General features: G+C 39.3%; 1 protein-coding gene across 1 annotated transcript in view; it reads left to right on the forward strand.

The window, feature by feature from the left end:
* The first annotated feature begins 2643 nt into the window (after positions 1–2643).
* LOC122796978 (acyl-coenzyme A thioesterase 13-like) overlaps positions 2644–21594 on the forward strand; it is a 108154-nt gene continuing 89203 nt past the window's right edge. The window contains exon 1 of the mRNA XM_044065751.1: positions 2644–2834. Within this exon, the coding sequence (XP_043921686.1) occupies positions 2751–2834 (84 nt within the window). The 5' untranslated portion in view covers positions 2644–2750. The remainder of the gene's footprint in view (positions 2835–21594) is intronic.

A 21594-nucleotide genomic window follows, 5' to 3' on the forward strand; every position in this document is an offset into this window, starting at 1 on the left:
TTAACTAACATTGCTAATAATTAAGCTTCACCTTTCAGGGAATTAATTATAACACTTCATTTAATCCAGGTGAAAACAATGCACCCAACCTCACTATCCAAGATTGCTGTTTATTGTTTAATAAATCATGCCATCCTAACTTATTACTTGGAGTCCCTCAGTGTTCAATCCTAGAGTTCCCCCTCTTCAACATATTCATAAATTATCTTAATACTGCCTCCTCTCAAGCATCTATCATACAATACGCAGATGATTCAACCCGCATATGTGCAGCATCCACAATAACTCAACTTCTTACAGTCACACAAAAAGCCTTCTCTGATATTAAAATGTGGCTAGCAAACTCATAACTCATTCTCAACCCTAATAAAACTAAATGTATGATCTTTCATCCATCTAAACCTACTAAACTCCCAGCTAACTTTTATATCACTGCTAGTAATAATACTAGGATTTTCCCAGATTCCCAAACAAAACTATTAGGCATCATAATCAACAACAGACTAAACTTTGACGTACACATTTCTAACACAATCAAAAAGGTTCACAAGAAAATGGGAACAATGCATAGAAACAAAAAATTCTTAACTTGACTTTCAAATACTTTGCCAGAAAACCACAATTTAATGAAAAACTGACCAAAAATATGAGGCACAAATTTGGAAATTCTACGGGTTTCTTGTACTGACTTAACCCACTGGCCGTTTTGAGCAGCAATGGGCGTGGTTAGAGTGATTTACATGCCTACTGGCTGTGATGTAGAATGCAAATGATGCATGATTGACGTGCCATGCATAATTGCATCTGACATCATGAATATTTATTATCTAATTGTACTTTACCCTCTTCCTCAATGTGGTACGATCTTGGAGTTGGTATACTTAAGTAGGGGTGGGGGTGCACTGGGGCTTGCTCCCCCCCTGCAAAAGTGAAGAGGAAAACAATCAAGATATGTGTGTGTGTGTGTGTGTGTGTGTGTGTGTGTGTGTGTGTGTGTGTGTGTGTGTGTGTGTGTGTGTGTGTGTAAATAGATTTTCTGGTACATCACTGGGGATTATGGTCAACGACAGCCATTAAGAGCCTTCTTCTTGTTCAGAAGATGGTGATGTAAAAGTTCATAGATAAGTATTAGGCTAGCTGCCCTTGTGATCCATTTTAAGCCTTTAGCCAGTTTCCCTTTTCCTGTTCATATTAACCTCTCCCCTTTGGTGTTAGTTCTGCCCCCTGTACCACCTTAGTAATAATGAGTATTATCCATAACGCTGTCCCTTCACCCAGCCTTAATCTTACACCTTAATTTCATTAAAACCTGCCAATAACAGTGCCACAATTCAGACAAATTAGAGGCTAGTGTTATGGGGGTGGGTTAGTTTTAATCTTGGGAGAAGAAATAGTTTTCCTTTCGATAGTATTGTTTTCGGTTTTGATCACTACTTTGTATGATCAAACATATATATATATATATATATATATATATATATATATATATATATACATACACACACACACACACACACACACACACACACACACACACACACACAGACCCCCCCCCCCAGCCCAGCAGTGGCAACAACTAAAAGGCACTTGAGAAACTACTGCAGCTTAAATCTGCTACTCCAGTTCACTTTTAAATTTACTGTTAGAACTCCGGACAGAAACACCATCATCATAGGTGTGAGTGAGTGAGTGACTAATAAAATTCTTGGATCCACTCCACGTCCCCAAAGAGGTCTTTATGGCTGTCAGAGATGGTTTGACAAAGCAGAAAAAATGTCTCTATTTCCCGAGATATTTGTTCATAGGTTCATAGGTTCATACTAGGCTATCTGCCCTAGGGCATTTATAAGCCTAGCCAGAGTGTGTTTGGCTTTCGCCACCCATTTTAAATTAATTTTGCTATGCTTGTAATCAAACTTCATTTGTATAAAAGAAAAAAAAAGGTACACAGCACAGTACTGAACAGTAATTTGAATTAGGCAGGCCAATAAATTAATGTCCCTTCACTGTTTTCTGGAAAATCAATGCCACTCTCATACTAACTAGAGCAAATTTAGGCGTATGAGTCTTGCCATTTCTGATTATATTAGACGTGTTGTTATCAAAACATGAGTCACTGCAAGGATTGTCGTCAGTTTAAAAGCTTGGTCAGTTAGTTAAAACTTATAACGTTTTCTAAAGTTCGTCCATTATTTTATATTAAATACGTTAACAATGTCTCGTTTATATACTCTACATCTTTATCAGTGTTTATATAAATTGTCTCCGTTTTACTGGACCATGACTAACGAGGACCATACTTCTCAACCTCTTACAGAAAAAAATCGTGACAAATCCACAAATACTGGGGGGGGAATAAAGGCCCCAAAATAGGCACGCTTTTTAAATATTGCTGTTACAAATTTCGAAAGTTGATAGAATAAATGGTTTTGCCTTAGCATGAATTCTCTGAAGGATATGAATTCTGAAACTCAAATCGCTACTGTTATTTTCTGATTTCAGTCGTCAATAACTTGCCAGAAAACCATAATGTTATGAGAAATTGACCAAAATATGAAGAGAAAATCTGGACAGATGAGGTATGACGGGGACTTAAAAGATTTGTAGAAAGGTCAGGAGTCAGGACTGAAGTAATACGTGGAAGCAAATGATTGAGATTGTGACCCAGTGCAGTGGGTATTTAAAGTCGGAGTAATTCAGTGACGCATAGAACAAGACGCGAGTCGAAAGTGTGTAACTTTTAGGGAAGTATGGCTTCGTTATCCATCAATGCTGTCAAACAAATAGTTGCATCTTTTATCAATGGGCCACATTTTGACAAGGTGTTAAATAAGGTATGGCTAAAAATTGGAGTCAAATACAGCTTAGTATCGATCACATCAAAGAATGTCAGTTTTTAAGGACTGTCATAAAGCTTTATGGGATTTCTGATGCTAACTACATATAATTTTATATTTAATTATGTTTAGGCCAGTTCTATTCTGTAGACAACTATTCCGTCATAGTGTAAAAGAAGAAAGTGGTCAAATTGTATTATCGGCTTAACTTTGCAGGTTACAAGAATTTGTCCTTCACTGTCACCTTTACAAAAGCTTTTTCTCTCTCTCGCACACACAGCTTTATTGTAGAAACTCCAAGATTTCGCGACAAATACTAACGGCCTGAAGTCTGTTCATTTTTTTACTAAAATAAAGACTCACTGTTGGAAGAGTGTTGTTTCATACCATATTGAGTTATTTCCTTGACAGAAATATACATTTCTTTTAAACTCGCCGGACACTTGCCATTTTTGGCAGACCTTTTACCTTCCTCCGTAATTTCTGCCTAGTACTTAATATTAGTGTGCCCACTACAGCTAGCTACTACGCATAGTACCGCTCCTTTTGCTACTGGTACTATTTTTATATCAATATGAGAAAGTAAAATGATACAATTACCGTGTAGTTTTTTTTATATTTATTTATTGATTGATTGATTGACATTTGATTATCGGGAAAGTCCGACTTAGAAGCTCACTTTCAGCGGAGCCCAGGGGAGAAAAGCTTCAAATTGTAACATTATTGTTCTTAAAATGTTTTGTAATAATCTTCAAAAATAAAACAAAAACTTCTGCAGTTTAATTATAACAAATTAGACATAATATAAAACATTGATTAAGAATCGGTTCAACTTATATGATAGTAATTTAAAATTTAGAGACATTTTAAACAGTCTGTAGATAAATTAAAGGTAAATTAGTCTAATACAAACAGGAACTGCAATATGAAGTGAGGGAAAACAGGCTTATGCTATATATTGATAGGGAAAGTCAGGGAAGAGAACTTGATAGAAATAAGGAAGTGAAGAAGAGAGAGTAAGGAAGTATATTGAATGAAAAGTTACTTGTTCATACTGAGGGATATAGTTTATCCTGGTTTATCGCAAGAACAGATTCAGGTTTTAGCTATAAAGTCTTTCAACGTGGTCTTGAAAGATGAGAAGGAAGGTAAGGAACCTTAGCAACCAGTACAGATAATGCCCATCAGATATGATAGGTTTGTAGACAGACAGGATTTTTTGGTCACTGGATCGCAAAGACTGACTGGGAATATAGTTGTGCAGAATGTTTTTTAGTGCCGGCAGGCAGATGGATGCTGGATAATTTTGTAGGTGGTAAGAAGCTGTGTATGTTAGTTGATTGAGTTCTAATCTATTTAGATGTTTTAGTGCTATACAGTGATGTGTTCTGAAAGGGGTATTTGCTGCTAATTTACCAACTTTGTTATAGCATTGTTCAGGTTTTAATTTGTGTGAAGTCTGGAGGTCTGTAAGGGTGGGAGTGCCATAAAGAAGTGCGGGGAGGAGATAGGTAGTGGCAAGTGTAGTTTTAGTTGTGTCAGTGAGGAAGTTTTTGGCTCTGTAAAGCATCCCTAGTTTTTGAGGAGTTTTTCTTATGCAATTTTGCATATACATGTCAAATGTCAGATTATCATTCACTGTCATCCCTGATAATTTATTATTAGAAGTGACTTCAATGGTTGTATTATCAAGAGAGAGGACTTTAAGTTTTGTTTTTTTTCACGAGAGAGGAGATTTGGGGGAAAAAGTAGTAGTTTGGTCTTTTTTGGGTTGAGCATGAGTAATGAGTTACAAAGCCAAATTCCAGTGGCTGTTAATTAAAGCTTCCTGAGTAATTTTTTTTAGATGTACCATCTTGTCAGATGTGCAGATGAGAGAGTGGAATCATCTTCTATTGCATTAGGGTGGCCTGCTGTGTCGATGCATAGAGGGTGTTGGTGAAAATGTTAAAGATGAGGGGCCCGAGGATTGAGCCTTGTGGTACACCAGTGGTGACTGGAAGGTAAGAAGAGAACATGGAGTGCCATTTTACTGACTAATACCTATGGGCAGGTGGCTTTTGAACCACAGAAGGGTGGGCTGTGAAACCTAGTGAGGCATTTGAAGTAGACGTTTTCTGTGACAAACTGTGTTGAAGGCTTTAGACAAGTCTGGAAATAAGGTAGAGACTAGTTTGCTGTTATCTCTAGCTTTATTGGCAGTATCTATATAGGTTAGAAAGCCAGTACTAGTACTGTGAAAAGGGTGGAAGTCATGTTGTGTAGGGGATAGGAGTTCTTCCTCCAGGAGATAATTTAGCAATTGTTTTTAATATATTTTTCAAGTATTTTGGTGAGGGGAGATAAAACTATTGTAGGTCTAAAATTATTAATATCTTTTGAATTTCCTCATTTGTTCAGAGCAGTAATGTATGACTTTTTCCAGACAGAGGGAACTTGGGATTCCTGGATTGACGTATTTATAAGGATTGAGACAGGATAGGCAATGGTATTGGCTGCAATGTTTAGGCACTCGCTTGGAAAGTCATCAGATAAAGAAGAGCGCAGTTTAAGTTTGGATAAGAGTAGTTTGATATAGGATGTGGGCATCAGCAATAGCTTTCTACAGTTTCATTGTATATATCTGTCTTTTTTTTCTTTTTTGGTAATACTAACTTGTGTATGCTATGTTGCCTATCTAGATGGATTTCAGCAATACAGTATAATGCCAATATGAAATTGTAACTGTGTGCCTTAGACCTACATAAGTTTTCTGTTTTCTATACTTTACTGAAGTTTAGCTATTTTCCCTACAGCTACCATTTTTATCTTGTATATACTTTTTAAGTCACTGTTAATTTTTTGTATTTTTAGTGTCTTCAGTTCATGTGAACTGTCAGTATGTACACTATTGAATCTATGTATACTATTGAATTTAAGTGATTTTTTTTTTATGTGTACACTTTTGTCTTTAAGTAATTGTACACATTTTGGAGCTTTTCTCCTTGGGTCTCCACTGAAAATGGATGTTTGGCTCAGTTGGACTAACCCGGTTAAAAAATGACAAATAAATAGAGTAGGACCTTGCGACAGAACTCCTGCAGAATCTTTTGAAAAGTCTGTAAAATTCAATAAAAACATATTTGAAAAAAAAGAACTGCAGAATCTAGGTCATATGTGGTGACTGCAGGCTTTGCTTTATGAAGTAAAATGGAGACAGTATATAGTAAGTAGAAAAGGGGTGGGGTGGCATTTTTCTTAGTACAGTCTTAGTTTCTTTTCTGATGGCTTTATTTTCGGTAATACTGGAGCTTGTACATTAGGGTAATAGTTAGCATTTCTGATGCTGCTTCACAGCGGTTGGTTGTCTAATTTACGTTTCACCTGTAGTGTCTTCTGCTTAGTCTGTATGTCATCCCAGTTGTGGTGACCAGTGTTTCATTAATGGAGTTTGAATCACACTGCTAACAACATTTTTGTGAGGGACAGAAACTGCAGTTCTTAGATCAACTCCACTGCTCTAAATAGGTCTTATGACTGCCAGAAAGGTGGTACCTCCAGTCATACTACTGGTACCAATCAGGTTAAAGTAGCAAAGATATACAGAAGTCTCATTCACTGACCAATTTGCCAAATGCAACCTGGCCTCAAAGCAAACATACCCAGACTGATAGTACACAGTGACCAAATCACTGAGCTGAGTCTTTGCCCCAGTATTCCAAACTCCTTCCTTAATCCTTACCAGTGTGTTTGTGAACATCATTGCTTTCATTGCCCCTTACCCACAATAAATGCTTTTCAACTACTTTATTTTGACACACACACACACACACACACACACACACACACACACACACACACACACACACACACACACACACACACACACTCTAGTTTGAGCTAAAGACTGACCAGCTACTGTGACAGTCAAGCAAATTACAAATTGGCAATGTCCAGAGTGGTTTGGCCCGGTAGATAATATAAGGTTTCACTTAGAAAGAAAAAAGTTAGACAGTGTTGATACAAATTAAATATGCAGAAGTAAATACATTTACACAAAGAATAGTAAATATTTGCAAAGACATAATTCTTAAATGGAAAACTCTGACTACTGGTAGTTAAATGACCTGTGTTCTGAGAAACTGCCTTACAGACTATCTGCAAATATACAAAGCTGAGTATATTTTTTTTGGTTATAGAGTTTGTTAATTGTTGCTTAGATCTCTGTTGAAACTGTTGTCTCACTGTTCTGAGAGTGATCGGCAAATATACAGAGCTGAGTATATTTTTTTGGTTTTAAAGTTTGTACTGTTAGTTGTTGCTTAGATGATGATCTCTGTTGAAACTGTTTTGTCTCACTCACCCTTCCTATTTTTAGTTTGTAGTTTAAATTTGGTGGCTTTTGCAGTTGCCCACCCCACTGTAGGTTTGATCTGGGACACTCCCCCAGTCCCATCTCTTTACCACATTCTGCCTAATAAACTCTTTCTGCACTTGCTTTTAGTCCTTTTTAATTTAATTGCATTTTTAAACTGTGTTTGGTCTAATATTGCTGCATACTCAACTGTGCTAGCTTGCACTGCATGTGAATTGTTTTTACTACTGTTTTTGCTACTTTTCTGTAAAAAAAAAACTGTAAGCCTGTTTCCTACCTTTCCTGTAACTAGTGTTCCAGATACAGATTTGTTGTATCCAGGACTGTATGTAAGCTTCTGAGCACCCCAAGCATTTCTGTGTTGGAGGGAAGCCTTATAGCTTATCAGTGGGAGTGGTAAGCACTAGGTAACCTGTCTACCACATAAGAAGTGGTTCTGGCCCAGAGATTGTAGTTATTGGTCGTTTGGGCAGTCTTCCATCTCTCAACTTTCTGATTTGAAAGCTTGCATTTTCACTTGTTTCTGTGCTGTAACTCTTCTAGTGCAGATACAGATTCTTAGTTTTAGCACTTAAATTTGCTTATTCATGCTTAGCACTTGTTCAGAACTTATAAGCACTAAGTAAGCTACTAATTACTATAGCACTCAATCTTCCTCATCAGCTAGAGGAAAACAGTTTTTGTACTTACTTTTCTCTCTTGCTTAGAGGAAAAACAGCTGTTGTACTCACTTTCCTCACTTATCTAGAGGAAAATAGTTTTTTATTCAGGCATGTCCAAGGGTCAGCTCCCAGTGTTCTCTCCTATCTATCTGATACATTTGGGCATCTTGAGGCAATGTAGAAATTGCCTCATGTACACAGACAACCCATCTACTCCTACCACCCAACACTACAACCTGTGAGAGATGCACTTATCTAGCCAAACTAGAGGTAAAGCTCTCTCCAACTAAGACTGAACTTGACAGTCATGAGGAGAAGGTAAACATTTGCACCACACCACACTCATCACATAGTCTCACTAAATCTACACCACCAAAATCCACACATAGTATCACAAAAACATTCACGGAGGCTCTCAATAATAATCTGTCTAAGCAACAGAGACCTCCAAAGCAGAAACGCAAGCAACCTCCATCCCCCAACACAACCCAAATGACACATAGCCCACAGACTTAGTGTGCCACTCAACCACAGCCAATAAGGTAAAACAATGTACCCAACACACTAGTCATAGGTGACTCTATAGCCAGGCACACTGATGTCCCACTCACCAGGCTAAACAAGGAGAAGGTTACTGTTCTGCCAGGATCCGTCACGTAACCCATGCACTCAGGTCACTCCACAATAAGTACAAATATGACTCTGTCATTGTCCATGTTGGTGTGAATGAACTGAGAAGTACCTCCCTGGACTACATGAAAAGAGATATGGAAGAGCTCTCCGATCTTGTAGCCCAGGCAGGTATGACCCTAGCCCTGAGTAGCATTCTGCCATCGCCCAGAATGATACCGCAGTTGTTGTGTCTTTCGGCTTTTCCTGGTTAGGGGTCACCACAGTGGAACTCCGGTCTGCTAATGATTGGCAGTAAATTTTTACATGCCGAGTTGCCAGCCCTGACGCACAACCTTCAACGAAGGTACGCCCATTCACACATGTCTCCACACAGAAGACGCTCTAGCTGAGAATCGAACAGGACAACATCTTACTGTGAGGTGACAATGCTACCGCAGCACCACCACCGCAGTCAGAATGATACCGCAGTACAAGGACAAAATGATTTACTTCAACAATTGGCTAAGCTTCTGGTGTCATTCTAAGGGGATCCAGTATCTGTCTGCTTGGGATGACATGGTCGACAGACCACGATGCTTTGCCACAGATGGCCTGCACCTGTCACCCCTGGGATTCCAGATACTGGCTAAGGCTCTTGCTGCCCCTACAGTGCTTTTTTTAGCCAGGGTTCAAATAACAAATTTACCACAATAACAGGAACAGGCAAGCAAAAACTGAGGATAATGCTACTTAATGCTAGAAGTCTAAATCTCAAAATGCACTCACTCGAGGCACTCCTTAAAATGGAGGACATCGATATCTGTGCAGTGACTGAGACCTGGTTCAAGGCTCCAGAGAGCACCCCTGCACTACCAGGCTATAACCCATACCACACCTTTTGGCCATGTAACCTGGACCAGAACACCAAAGGCGGAGGTGTGTCCATATTCATATAGGATATCCACACCTCCAGGCTAGTTGCTCAACATAATGCATCCGAGGTTATCCAAGTGCAACTAACTCTGGGCAAAACTGCAATCCAAATTGTAGCTTGCTACAGATCCCCCACCATGCCCCAGGATTCCCACTCCTCTTTTCTTGATGTACTGTAAAATATTAGGGTTCAACCAAACACCCTAATAATGGGTGACTTCAACTATCCCACCATTAACTGGGAAAACTACTTGTGTACCAATTCCTTAGCTCAACGCTTTCTGGAATTCATAAACTCCAATGCCCTAGATCAACTTATCCACCCCCCCCCCCACCAGGGGCAACAATATCCTAGACCTAGTCATTACCAACATGAGTGACCGGTGTTCCACACCTGAAGTCAATTCCTCGTTGGTCCGATCCGAAAGCTTATCACCCTTGATATCCACATCCCGCCCCCATCCCCCATTAAGGAAACCACAGTAAAAAATTTCTCCAAAGCCAACTTCATGCTTCTTAAGACAGAAGTGGTGAACTTCATGACACCCATGCAGATGGACAGTACAGTTACAACTGCTGAATCCTACACAAATGCACTCTATAAGCACTTACACGAGTGCATGGATCATGCTATTCCAAACCGAACCAAGACGCTATCCTCCAAAAACAGGAAGCCAATCTGGTGGTCCCCTGCCAGAAACAAACTGTACAACAGAAGGAAGAAACTGTTGCAAAAGAGAATAAAATCCCTTGAGTGGAGAAGCTCCCTGGTCAGCCTCAGTAAGAAGCTGAGATCCCTTATAAGATCCTCCAAAGCTAGGTACGAAAACAAAATTGCCACTAAATCCAAGGACAACCACAAAGCATTCTATAGCTATGTCAAGAATCTAGATGGCAACACCCAGATCTGCTCTGAGTTACAGCACAAAGGCATGAAAATTACAGAACCAACTGATATTGCCAACATCCTGGCAGATAGGTTCAGTGCTAACTTTACCCCCCTCTCACCCCCTAAAGGGCCCATATCTATACAGGAAGAATGCAGAGTCCCTGTAATCACAACTACGCAGGTAAAAGCTGCACTCTCTAAAGCCAAAAACACAGCATCCATGGGACCGGACAACATCCCAGGCTGCGTTTTACACAAACTTCAGAATGAACTGGCTCCCCACTTAAGCACCATGTTCAATAATAGCCTCACATCAGGCTTTGTGCCCACTGAATGGTGCACAGCAACAGTTATCCCACTCCACAAAGGGGGAACCACCACTGATCCTGGGAACTATTGACCTATTAGCCTGATGAGCCTGGTCTGCAAGGCCATGGAACCTATCATCATGGAACTCATAAACAAAGACATTGGTAACCTCCAAACTCTGGATCCCACCCAGTTCAGGTTTGTGAAAGGCAGATCATGCCTCTTGAACCTGATTGACTTCTTTGAGGCAGTCAGCAAAGCCGTGGGTGAGGGTTAGGTCGTTCACACGGCCTATCTTGACCTTGCCAAGGCTTTCGACACCATCCCCCATTCTGGAATTATAGCTAAACTCACTAAACTAGGTATACATCCCTATGTCACAAGATGGGTTGCCAACTGGCTCACTGACAGAACCCACACTGTAAAAGTTGCAGACTCCAAATCTGACCTCAAAGCAGTGACAAGTGGAGTATCACAGGGTTCCGTCCTGGGACCTCTCCTGTTTGGTATCTACTTCTCTGAAGTACAGGCTAACGCAGAAGGCCTCTGGCTAAAGAAGTTCGCAAATGACTGCAAACTAGGAGCCATAGTCAAGTCCCCAAATGATGTGGACATCCTATAGAAGGGCCTCACTAAGACAGATGCCTGGTGTCAGAGCCATGGCCTCAAGCTCAATGCCAAAAAGTGCAGTGTCATCCCCTTTGGTAAAAACTCAGTACCCATGTACTACCACATAGGCAGCAATCTACTTAACACCGAATGCATGATAAGAGACCTTGGGACCCAGGTGGACAGTAGTCTCTCCTTTGATAGCCATATCGCCACAGTAGTCAGGAAGCCCTTCTACATGGCACACCTCATCATAAAAGGGTTCTCACCCAGGAAAAAAGAGGCCATTGTTCCACTCTACTCGACATTCATTAGACCCATTATAGAGTACAACGCCCCTTTTGGAATGTACCTCACAAGACATCTGCAGCAGCTGGAAAGGCCACAGAAGTACCTCACAAAGAGGATTACTGGCCTCAAACAAATGCCCTACACTGACCGCCTCAAAAAATTCCAGCTTTACTCCGTAGCATACCGCCTACTCCGAGGTGATCTCTGCCTAACATATAAAGCTATGTCAAACCCAGAGCTGTTGGATATGCTACACCTAAAGAAATCCCAATCCCTCCAAGCTACACGCTCTAGGGACCTAAATCTTGTCACCACAATAAACAGGACACGCTGGAGGGATAGATTCCTGTCCCAGAGACTTCCTATACTCTGGAACAAGCTACCCATCTATGTCAAGCAAAGTTCTTCATTAGCACTCTTCAAGAAAAATCTTGATGAGTGGATGGGAAATAGGAAATACACCCCGGGTTTCACTTCTGTGTCTCTGCTCAACAGTGGCACAAGAAAATAACTTACTTGGGTGGCGTAAGCCATGGAACCTTGCTGGCTAGGCTTACATAGGCCCTTGGGCCGATAGCCTAGTACCTACCTATGAACCTATGAACCTGATTTGAAAGAGTACTGAGGATTTTGCTGTGACGTTACTAGAGTGCTATACAGGCAGATACATAACAGATAACTTGCATAGATGTTCACACAAAAGGTCTCAGCAGTACTGACTGTGCACACTTTCAGCTCAAGTTTAAAGGATTACGAGTTTGTCTGTGGTCATAACATGCTTATGTGTTCAACACATGGATGCCAAGAAATTCGCCTCTGTTAAGACCTTATAAATGTAGTTTCACAGTGCAGTTTTTGGGGCAGATTTTACAAAGCCTAACTATAGCTCACAAATGTAGGAAAAAAAAACTACAGACATCATATTTCACATAGTTTTTATACCCATAACATTAAATCTGTATTAGCATGTTTTTACCCAGTGCTCTGAGCTCCTCTCCCACCACAAAAGATATGTCTTAGGTGAATTTGTAACCTTCCAAACTACATGTAGTTTTAGGGTGACAATGAGCTTGATGATGTGTGTGAGTGATTGTGTGGTTTTTGTGATGGGATGGTGTCCCCCATAACAGCTGCGCTTATTACCTTGCTGTACTAGAGGAAGGGGTATTCCCTTTACAAGCATTGCTATGGAAAGTGGTTTGTAGATATGTGGCAGTACTGCAAACTACACTGTCTAACGCATAATGAAAATGAGTCGAAACATACTACTACTACTTTCTGCTAGTATTTTAATTTAATTACATTTATTGTTTTATTTACTTTTGTTTACCTGGATGGTCTGACTTGAAGGAGAGCCTTTTTAGTGGAAGCCCAGCAGGGAGCAAACTCTAAAAGTGTGAGTATTGTACAGTGAATAGAAGTAGCAGTGTTGCAGTCAAACTACAACCAAGACTATTACACAGTCTTTTTTTTTTCAACAGGCATAAAGGATTATCCAAAGGGCATTTTTTTTTGCTTGATTCAAGGCATATCAAGACATATTTAAGACTGCTACATAGTGGAGAGAGTTGTTGGCGAGGTATTAGTCTAGTGGAGAGTAATGAGAGAAGAGCTGAAGTCCAGATAGCCATTCTTCCAGTGTTTTCTATAAATATTTTAGAACTTGTTAAAATAAGTTGTATCTTGACTCATTCATTTTTTTATTTTTGTTTTTTTTTTTTGGAGCAAGGTTTTTTATTTAAGCTTTTTAATTGCGCATGTCACATCTCACCTGACTTTAATAAACAACAAATATAAGGTTATTTGGGATGTTGAAAGTTACTTATACCCTTGGATATACAATTGCTTTGATAGGACTGTCTTGTAAAAAAGAGGGATAGAGTAGTAGCCTTATTCTGAACAAGGATGAAACTTTTTATGTGTGTGTGTGTGCTCACTCAACTTTTAACCTACTGCATTCAGACTACTAGAATATCTCCACAAATTCATTAGTTAACATTAAAGACAGTCAGTGCATGCAGTGAGGGTAGTACAAAGTTGGGCACAGCATTTAGTAAGCCCCGAAATAAGACACGTAGGCCAAGACAGGTTAATGCAGACAAAGACCACTTTGTTGGATGAGCAAATTTGACCATGTACAAAGCTGCATCCTCTCAGAAATGCTAGCCACTGAACAAGTGAAACTATAGAGTCTTTGTTTCAAGCACTCTGTAGGGGGGTCTTGTAGAAAGCAGAGACTCACTAACAGGCCTGCAGGTGAAAGCTGCATAGTTCCCTTTATGCATGCTTCATTATTTTTTCTGCATTCTTTCTTTTTGTCTTGAACAAATCTGCATGTTGCACTTTCGCTTTAAGCCATTTCAAGTCTGTAGTGTGCATTAGTGGACTGGCAGACTTCCAGAACTGCTGAGTCTCTGCTAATGGCAACAATTGCAAATGGGTGCATGACATTAGAACATTTGGTAGGAAAGCCCTAACCTCAAAATAATTCAACTTATTGACTCTCCAAAATATTTTTTGATCTCAAACCTTATCCACATGCCAGGTCTTTTAAGTGTTGGGCCATATTTAGGACACTTGGGGCATTAGTCTGTGGCATTACATCACTCTTTTTTTATGGGCAACATAAGTTTGTTTTCCATAATTTATGTTCTTTTTAAGTTGTATTTTTTCATTCCCACTGAAGGTGCTGTCTCTAAATGCTAATATGCACATTGAAAATATATTTACTGCAGTACCTTTTTATGATGGTTGTTGTTGTGTCTTTCGGCTTATCCCGGTTAGGGGTTGCCACAGCGGAACTCCGGTCCGCTAAAGTTTTGGTAATGGATTTTTACGTGCCGAGTTACCAGCCCTGATGCACAACCTTCAACGAAGGCACGCCCATTCACGCATGCCTCCACACAGAAGACACTCTAGCTGAGAATCGAATGCGACAACGTCTTGCTGTGAGGCGACAACGCTACCGCAGCACCACATTTTTATGATGGTGTAAAAGCAAAATTGTTAAAATACTGTTCTGTGAAGAATCTAAGTATACTCACATATAGTTTTGCTTTTGTGGCAGATATTCACATCCTGTCACGTGTAACGAGAACAGTTTTTGTTGGGTAAACAATTTTTTTCCATAACACATGTATTTATGTATTACTGCTTGGATCCAGAAGGAAATATAATCATTATCACTGCCCTCATTACCACTATTCAAACAAAAATTTAAACTTTACCTGAATATACACTGGTTGTGCCCCTGTACAAACCCAGACTAATCCAAAATATCATTGTTATCATCCTCTGATGACCTACTACTTCTTATCCGCTACTTGTACTGTTAAGGACTTGTACATATCAGTTCCTATTCTATCCTAAATGAGCATAAAAAAATATATATTTCCTTGGGAATAGAGTTTCTAACAAACTTATCTAATGTTCTGTAATAAGTTAGTGTATTCAGCTGTTGAAATGTTATGTAATTATCTGTAAAACAACTTGTGTACATGTACTCTATATGGCACGTTAAACATTTAATATATTAATCATTCTTAGTTGGAGCTTATCTCCCCGGGTCTCTACTGAAAATGGACATATATCCAGATAGACTAGCCCGGTCAACAAATGTAAAATAAAAATAAATAAAATAAATTATTTTTTTGTGACAGATGAGCAAATGCAGTCATTCTGATATGTTGATTCTTCTGGGCCTAAGTGTTTGGCTGGCAGTCTATCAGTGGATCTGTTGTTAGCTGGCAGACTATCAAACACTGGGACAGAACTGAAACTGTGATTTCGTTACCATCAAAGTCATGCCAAGGTTTTAGAAACTGGTGACAGCATGTTCCGTTTGTTTTTGTTTCACTTGCCCTTTTAGCAGTTAGGGCTTTGACCTATATAAAGTGGTTATGGTGTTTCTCATTTTCTACTAATATAGTCTATCATTTAAAGTTCTTTGACCCTTTCTCGTGTTGTAACATATATTCTCATACTATCCTTTCGGTCTCTTTTAAATTCTTCATCTGTTTGTAACTTGGAATCTGGTTATACAGTTTTTTTCTTAATGCATGCTTAAATAACAGGGTAACTGTAGTTCCAGCAGTAGAATGTGTAGGTAGCCATTCTCTAAGCTTCCAGCATACTGTGTATTTATTTATTTTTATTTTACATTTGTTAACCGGGTTAGTCTGGCTAAGCTTTTGGCTCATTTTCAGCAGAGACTCAGGGAGAAAAGCTCCTCTGGAGTAGAAAACAATTTATTAAATGTTAGTAACATAGTAGTAACAATCAGCTATAGGATCTTACAAGCAGAGACCTGGAGAGAAAAAAAAACTCCTCAGGCAATTCAATTATACAGAGTATTAACAATTGGCAGACAAGTATGTGAGTTGTTACAAACAAGGTTTTAAACAATTAGCAGAAGAAAATGTGACTAGTTACAATATTATTTAAGCTGCTTAGAGCAAAATGATTAATAGTTAGGCAGATGCTTATTTAAAGTGGGTAGGATCTAGTTGTACAGGAGTTTGGAAACAAGAAAGGAGAGTAGGAATGGCTAGTAGGAGATGTAGGGGAGGTAGAGTATATGAGACAGACTAGACAGGTAGGTTATTTTGAGACTGTAAGAATTAAGAGTGGTTGGAGATAGAGGAAGGGAAGAGGTAGAAAAGGCTGAGGAATAGTGTGAGAGATACATTAAGAGTGAGGTGGTGAAATAGGTGAAAGGATGGTGGTTTCAGGGTGGTTGGGTACAGTGGCAAGACCACTTTGTTTTTAGGTATTTCCTTGTGGCTAATTTGAAACTTTTGCTATGCTGGAGGGATTTTATTTCCAAGGGGAGTTGGTTCCAGGATATAGCTGGGTTATAGTTATAGAGAAGGCAGCCTATCCTGGTTTTGGGTTTGTAGATGTCTAATAATTCTTGATTTGAGCTGCGTAGCATCCTAGCAGGGGAATATTTGGATATGATAGTGGAGAGGCTGGGGCAGAAGGAAGGTAGATAGAGAATAGAGTGGATGATTTGTAGTTGGTATAGTTGGAGCAGCTGAGGGAATTCTAGCCAGTCTAGTTGCTGTAGTGCTAAGCAGTGGTGTGACTTGTAGGTTTGGTTAGCTGCAAATCTGGCGATCTTATTATAGGTAGTTTCAAGCTTGGAAATAAGTGTAGAATTTAGGTTTGTGAATATGTGGCAGCTGTACAGGAGTGTTGGGAGTAATAAAGCCTGGGAGACAGTTATTTGGGCAGTGTTAGTTAAGTATTTCTTGCTACAGAAAAGGTGTCCAAGTTTCTGATGAGTTCTTTTTACCGAGTTAGTAATATGGAGATCAAACTTAAGCTGATCATCTATTGTAACACCTAGCAATTTAGTACCAGATTCAGCTGAGATGATAGTGTTGTTGCAGGATAAGATGGTAAATGTACTTTTGAGCGTGGTGATGTTTTTAGGGTGGAAGAGTAGGAGCTTAGTTTTTTTGGATTAAGTATTAGTTTGTTATCACTAAGCCAAGTCTCAGTGGTGTGTAACGATGCCTGGGTAGTTGAGTGGAGGTCATTTGGGTTGTCAGCAATGCTTATAACTATAGAGTCATCAGCATATTGCACAAGAGATGACTGGGGACAAGAGGAGTAGAGCAAGTTGGTGAAAATATTAAAGAGTAGTGGTCCACGTATGGACCCTTGGGGGACTCCCATTTGTACAGTGAGAGGGGAGGATAGTGCAGAGAGCCATTTAACTGATTGCTGGTGGGTTGAGAGATAGCTGGAGAGCCAGGAGATAGTAGGGGGAGAGAAATGTAAGTTAGTGAGTTTATCTAGGAGGAGTGGGTGAGAGACAGTGTCAAAGGCTTTAGAAAGGTCAAGGAATAGGCATGAGACAAGTTTATTGTTATCACGAGCTAGGGAGACTATGTTGATGAATTATATGAGTGCAGTAGTTGTACTATGCTTGGGAGGGAAACCATGCTGTGTGGGTGTGAGAAGGTTTATCTGGTGAAGGTAATGCATTACCTGCTTGTGAATGCATCTCTCTAGGATTTTTGAGAGTGGAGAGAGTATGGCAGTTGGTCTGAAGTTGGATATGTCTGAGGAGTTGCCCCCTTTGTGAATGGGTAGAGGAAATAAATTCTTCCATACAGTGGACACATAGGATTCAGAAATGGATCGGTTGATTAAGATGGATACAGGATAGGCAAGAGGTTCAAAGGCAATTTGCAGGAAGTAAGAGGGTAGCTTGTCAACAGATGGGGAGCAAGGTTTAAGTTTAGAGAGTAATGACTTTACATAGTTAGTTGATACTGCTTTTAGAGAGAAAGAGTTAGGAGGGTTTGGAAGAGGTATAGAGTTTGTGGGGGTGCTAGTGTTGTTTCTGGGGGGAGAGAATTTATTATGGAGGTTATTAAGTTTATAAAATGAGTGTTAAATTTGTTGCCTATGTCTTCAGGTGCTGCAATGGGACATGGGTTAGGAGAGGAAGGGTTTCCTGGATGAAGAGTCTGTTTAATAGAGCTCCAGAATTTCTTTGGGTCTGATTTGAATAGAGGAAGGATTGGCATAGAAGTTTATTTTGTCATAATGGAAGATTTTTTTTATTTTATTTCTGAGTTGGAGTCTGAGTTTACTTTTTTGTTACTACTTTCTACTCTTAGAATTGGAACCTTACTGCCTTGTTGCTATTTTTCTTGAGTCTTTCCACTAGTTCATTGTTTTTTGGTGAAACTGGAGTTTTCTTCTTATGTATAATGCCTTGACTGTCACCAGATTCTTTAAATTTATGTTGGTTACAGAGCAGACCTTTGTCAGTTCTCATTGTTTGTGGATGTCAAATGTTTTGATTTCTGAAGAGCCAGTACCATTACCAGGTTATGATGTAATACCATTACTACAGGTTATGATGTAATACCATTACTTCGGGTTATGATCTAATGTAAAAACAGTGGCTCTGCAATCAGTGATTTTCAGTAATCAGCAGTGACATCTAGTTAGTATTCTTTGTTAAATACTAGACTGTAAACTGTCATCTCTGTTATTAGTTTTGGAAATTCAGACATTTGTATGGCTACTGCTTTGTTGGGTGATTTGCACAGCTTAGCAAACAGTCTCTTAGTATCTTCTCTTACTTTACCCATGTTAAGAAATTTTCACCACTAATTTTGTTGTAACTTTTCATAACTCCTAAGTGTGCGTTATGTTGTATCTCAGTAGAATTCTTCTGGAGTACTTGAATGATACTCCCTTGGAAACTTTGTAAACATTTTGATGTTATTTTTCATTTGCAGTTTTCATTGTGTGTGTGTGTGTGTGTGTGTGTGTGTGTGTGTGTGTGTGTGTGTGTGTGTGTGTGTGTGTGTGTGTGTGTGTATACACATGCTTCCATAGCTTCCATATCTCAATCCCAAGACTTTACTTTGTGTGAGATAGCATCGCTGAAATATTTATTTACTCTCTGTATTTTGTTTATGTCATTCTTTATGGTTTTGGAAATTGCATGTTCAGCAGTTTTGTTCACATAATTATCAGCCATTCTAGCATGTCTCTGTGCTTTTACTTGCTGAGTGCACAGGATGTTTTGAAAAGTAATCAGTAATACTGTCTTTTCTTTTTCTTTATTGTGCTATGAATTGATATGGTTGATGTCTTATGAACCATCTCTACTCTGGGGAAAAGCTTTGATATAGGTTTATTGACTAAACCTCTAATATAGGTAACAGGTTGGGGATCCTATTGATCCATCAGCACCACTTTAATTGAGTGTTGTCCAGTCAACGAGAAAAAAGTGAAATGAGTTTTGCCAACAGCAGAGTTTTCTTTTTTCTCCACTGTTGTGTGACATCACAGTTGGCATGTTTAAGTTTGGAGGTTATTTTGGTTGTTCTCCTACATGAGTGGGTGGGGTGGAACAGGGCTTGCTGGCCTGTAGAAATACTTGACCTCTCAGGTTTGGTGAAACATTTTTTCCTCTTTTCCCATCGATTGTCAGCACTCAAAGTGCTGGTGATGGGCCGACATGTATCCTCAGGTTGTATAGATGGCATGGGCTCAAAATACAGTGAACCCTCCAGTATTCAGAAGGCTGAGGTGGAGCCCCTTAAGAAACAGCAAAAATGTCCTGCTGGCCATTATGCTATATGTGGCATTATCAGGGACAATGTACATTTCAGGACTGTACTCGTATGTGGATTCAGCTACAGGAGTGCCGGCAATTCATATTTCTTGCTTAGTGCTCAACTTCTGCTCATATTAAGATGCATCCCTTTAAGCCATACCGTGTGCTTCTGGCAGCAATTAAAAATATGTGATAGAAGGTGGAGAAATATGCTTAATCTTGGGCTTAGGACTCCTAAATGTGTCAAGATTCTTGAGAGGCTTTCATGTTTGTTTGTCATTGTTCATATAAAAGATGGGCTGCTGTGTGCTATGACTTGTGCTAGGAATTCCTTGTCTTTGCCTGCAGTTGCAAAGTTTTACTCAGTTTAACGATGATAAGAAACAGACCTTGCCTTTGACTTTACATGTGTCTTCTGTCTTAAATTATTATTTAAAAAATGCTAATTGAGTTTGGAATGTCATAAGCCAGGACAAGACCCATATTTTTGATAAACTGCCACCTACAGAAAATACTGTAGTTTCCTGTTTCTTTACATTCTGACTTCTTTATATAGTCCCTGATTTTCAGACTCTTTAAACTGCATTACTGTCCTACTTTACTCCATACTCTACGTCTTCTTATACTGTCTAGAAACCTGCACTTTTTTCTTTTCACAAAACAGCCTTTGTATTTTCACACCCAAACTTGGTAACGCTAGTGCTTGTCCTCCGTAATTGAATTGTGTGCCACAACATGGTAGACATTAACTTGCAAATGTATGAAGAACTGGTAGTTATACAATAACCTAGTAGAGTCAGCTGGCATCACATCAGTTGTTGTTTATCTTTCGGCTTTTTCCCGGTAAGGGGTCGCCACAGTGGAACTCCGGTCCGCTAATGATTGGCAGTAGATTTTAACGAAACGCCGAGGTGCCAGCTCGACACCCAACCTTCAACGAAGGCACACCCATTTACGCATGCATGTCTTTCGAACGCTACCCAACCGTGGGGAGGACATGCAGACTCCACACAGAAGGCACTCCCAAGCCATGCCGAGAATCGAACGGGAGAACCTCTTGCTGTGAGGTAACAATGCTACCGCCGTACCACCGCGGCATTACATCAGTATGTTTTTAAAATAGATTTAGCTGACAAACAGGATTAACTAGATTTGCACTCTGTACTTTACTTTATTGCATAATTGTTATTGTAGGGATTCAGATTGATTTTTCTATTGACATTCCACTTTATAAGCACTTGTAACTACTGGAGCCTTATCACACATTGAAAATTGAGTGGTTTATAATTAACTGTGATATTAACTACTACATTTTGGTTGTATTATTTTGCTCTTGTTTGAACCTGGGTAGTATCTGGAAAGGGTCTTGGGACCAGTTCACTTATCCATCTAACAAACGTAAATAATTAAGTCCACTTTACTTTATGCAACTTACAATTTAATGTTATGTACTCGGCAGAGATGTTTCCATTTCTGTTTTAAATAGCATGATAAAGGCTGGCATTTGTAGATAAATAGTGTGTAGCTCAGCATTAATTACTGCAGGCAGCAAAGGTATGAGCGATTCTAAAATATTACCAATTTCATGTTGGCTTATTTGTGAACTGTCTCATGCAGTAAACTCTTGAAATGTTACCTCTGCACAAGTAGACTGTGCTCATCTACAAATCTACTGTGCTGGTTTACAAATAAATCACTTTTCATTTTTCTACTTTTCAGGTTATGACTGCAAATGATCTAGTGCAATTAATACTCTGACTGACTGCTAAATAAATCTAAGCAGAAATATTTCTTACTGGCAACTTGCAAATCATTTATATACGGATGTTGCATTTATGTGTCAGCATTGTGTTTCACAAAATCTTAATTCCAGTGGCGATGGATAGTTCTGTAGGGAAGGGACTAATGTGAGTCTTGATATGATACTTGCATAGTATCTTTCACTCTTTTCGCGCAGTTCATTTGCTTACATGTACTGTACAGTAAATTGATAATATCGTGTGTGT

The sequence above is a fragment of the Protopterus annectens genome, chromosome 3.part0, assembly GCF_019279795.1.
Source record: "Protopterus annectens isolate FY-2018-M chromosome 3.part0, PAN1.0, whole genome shotgun sequence".
Taxonomy (NCBI): domain Eukaryota; kingdom Metazoa; phylum Chordata; order Ceratodontiformes; family Protopteridae; genus Protopterus; species Protopterus annectens.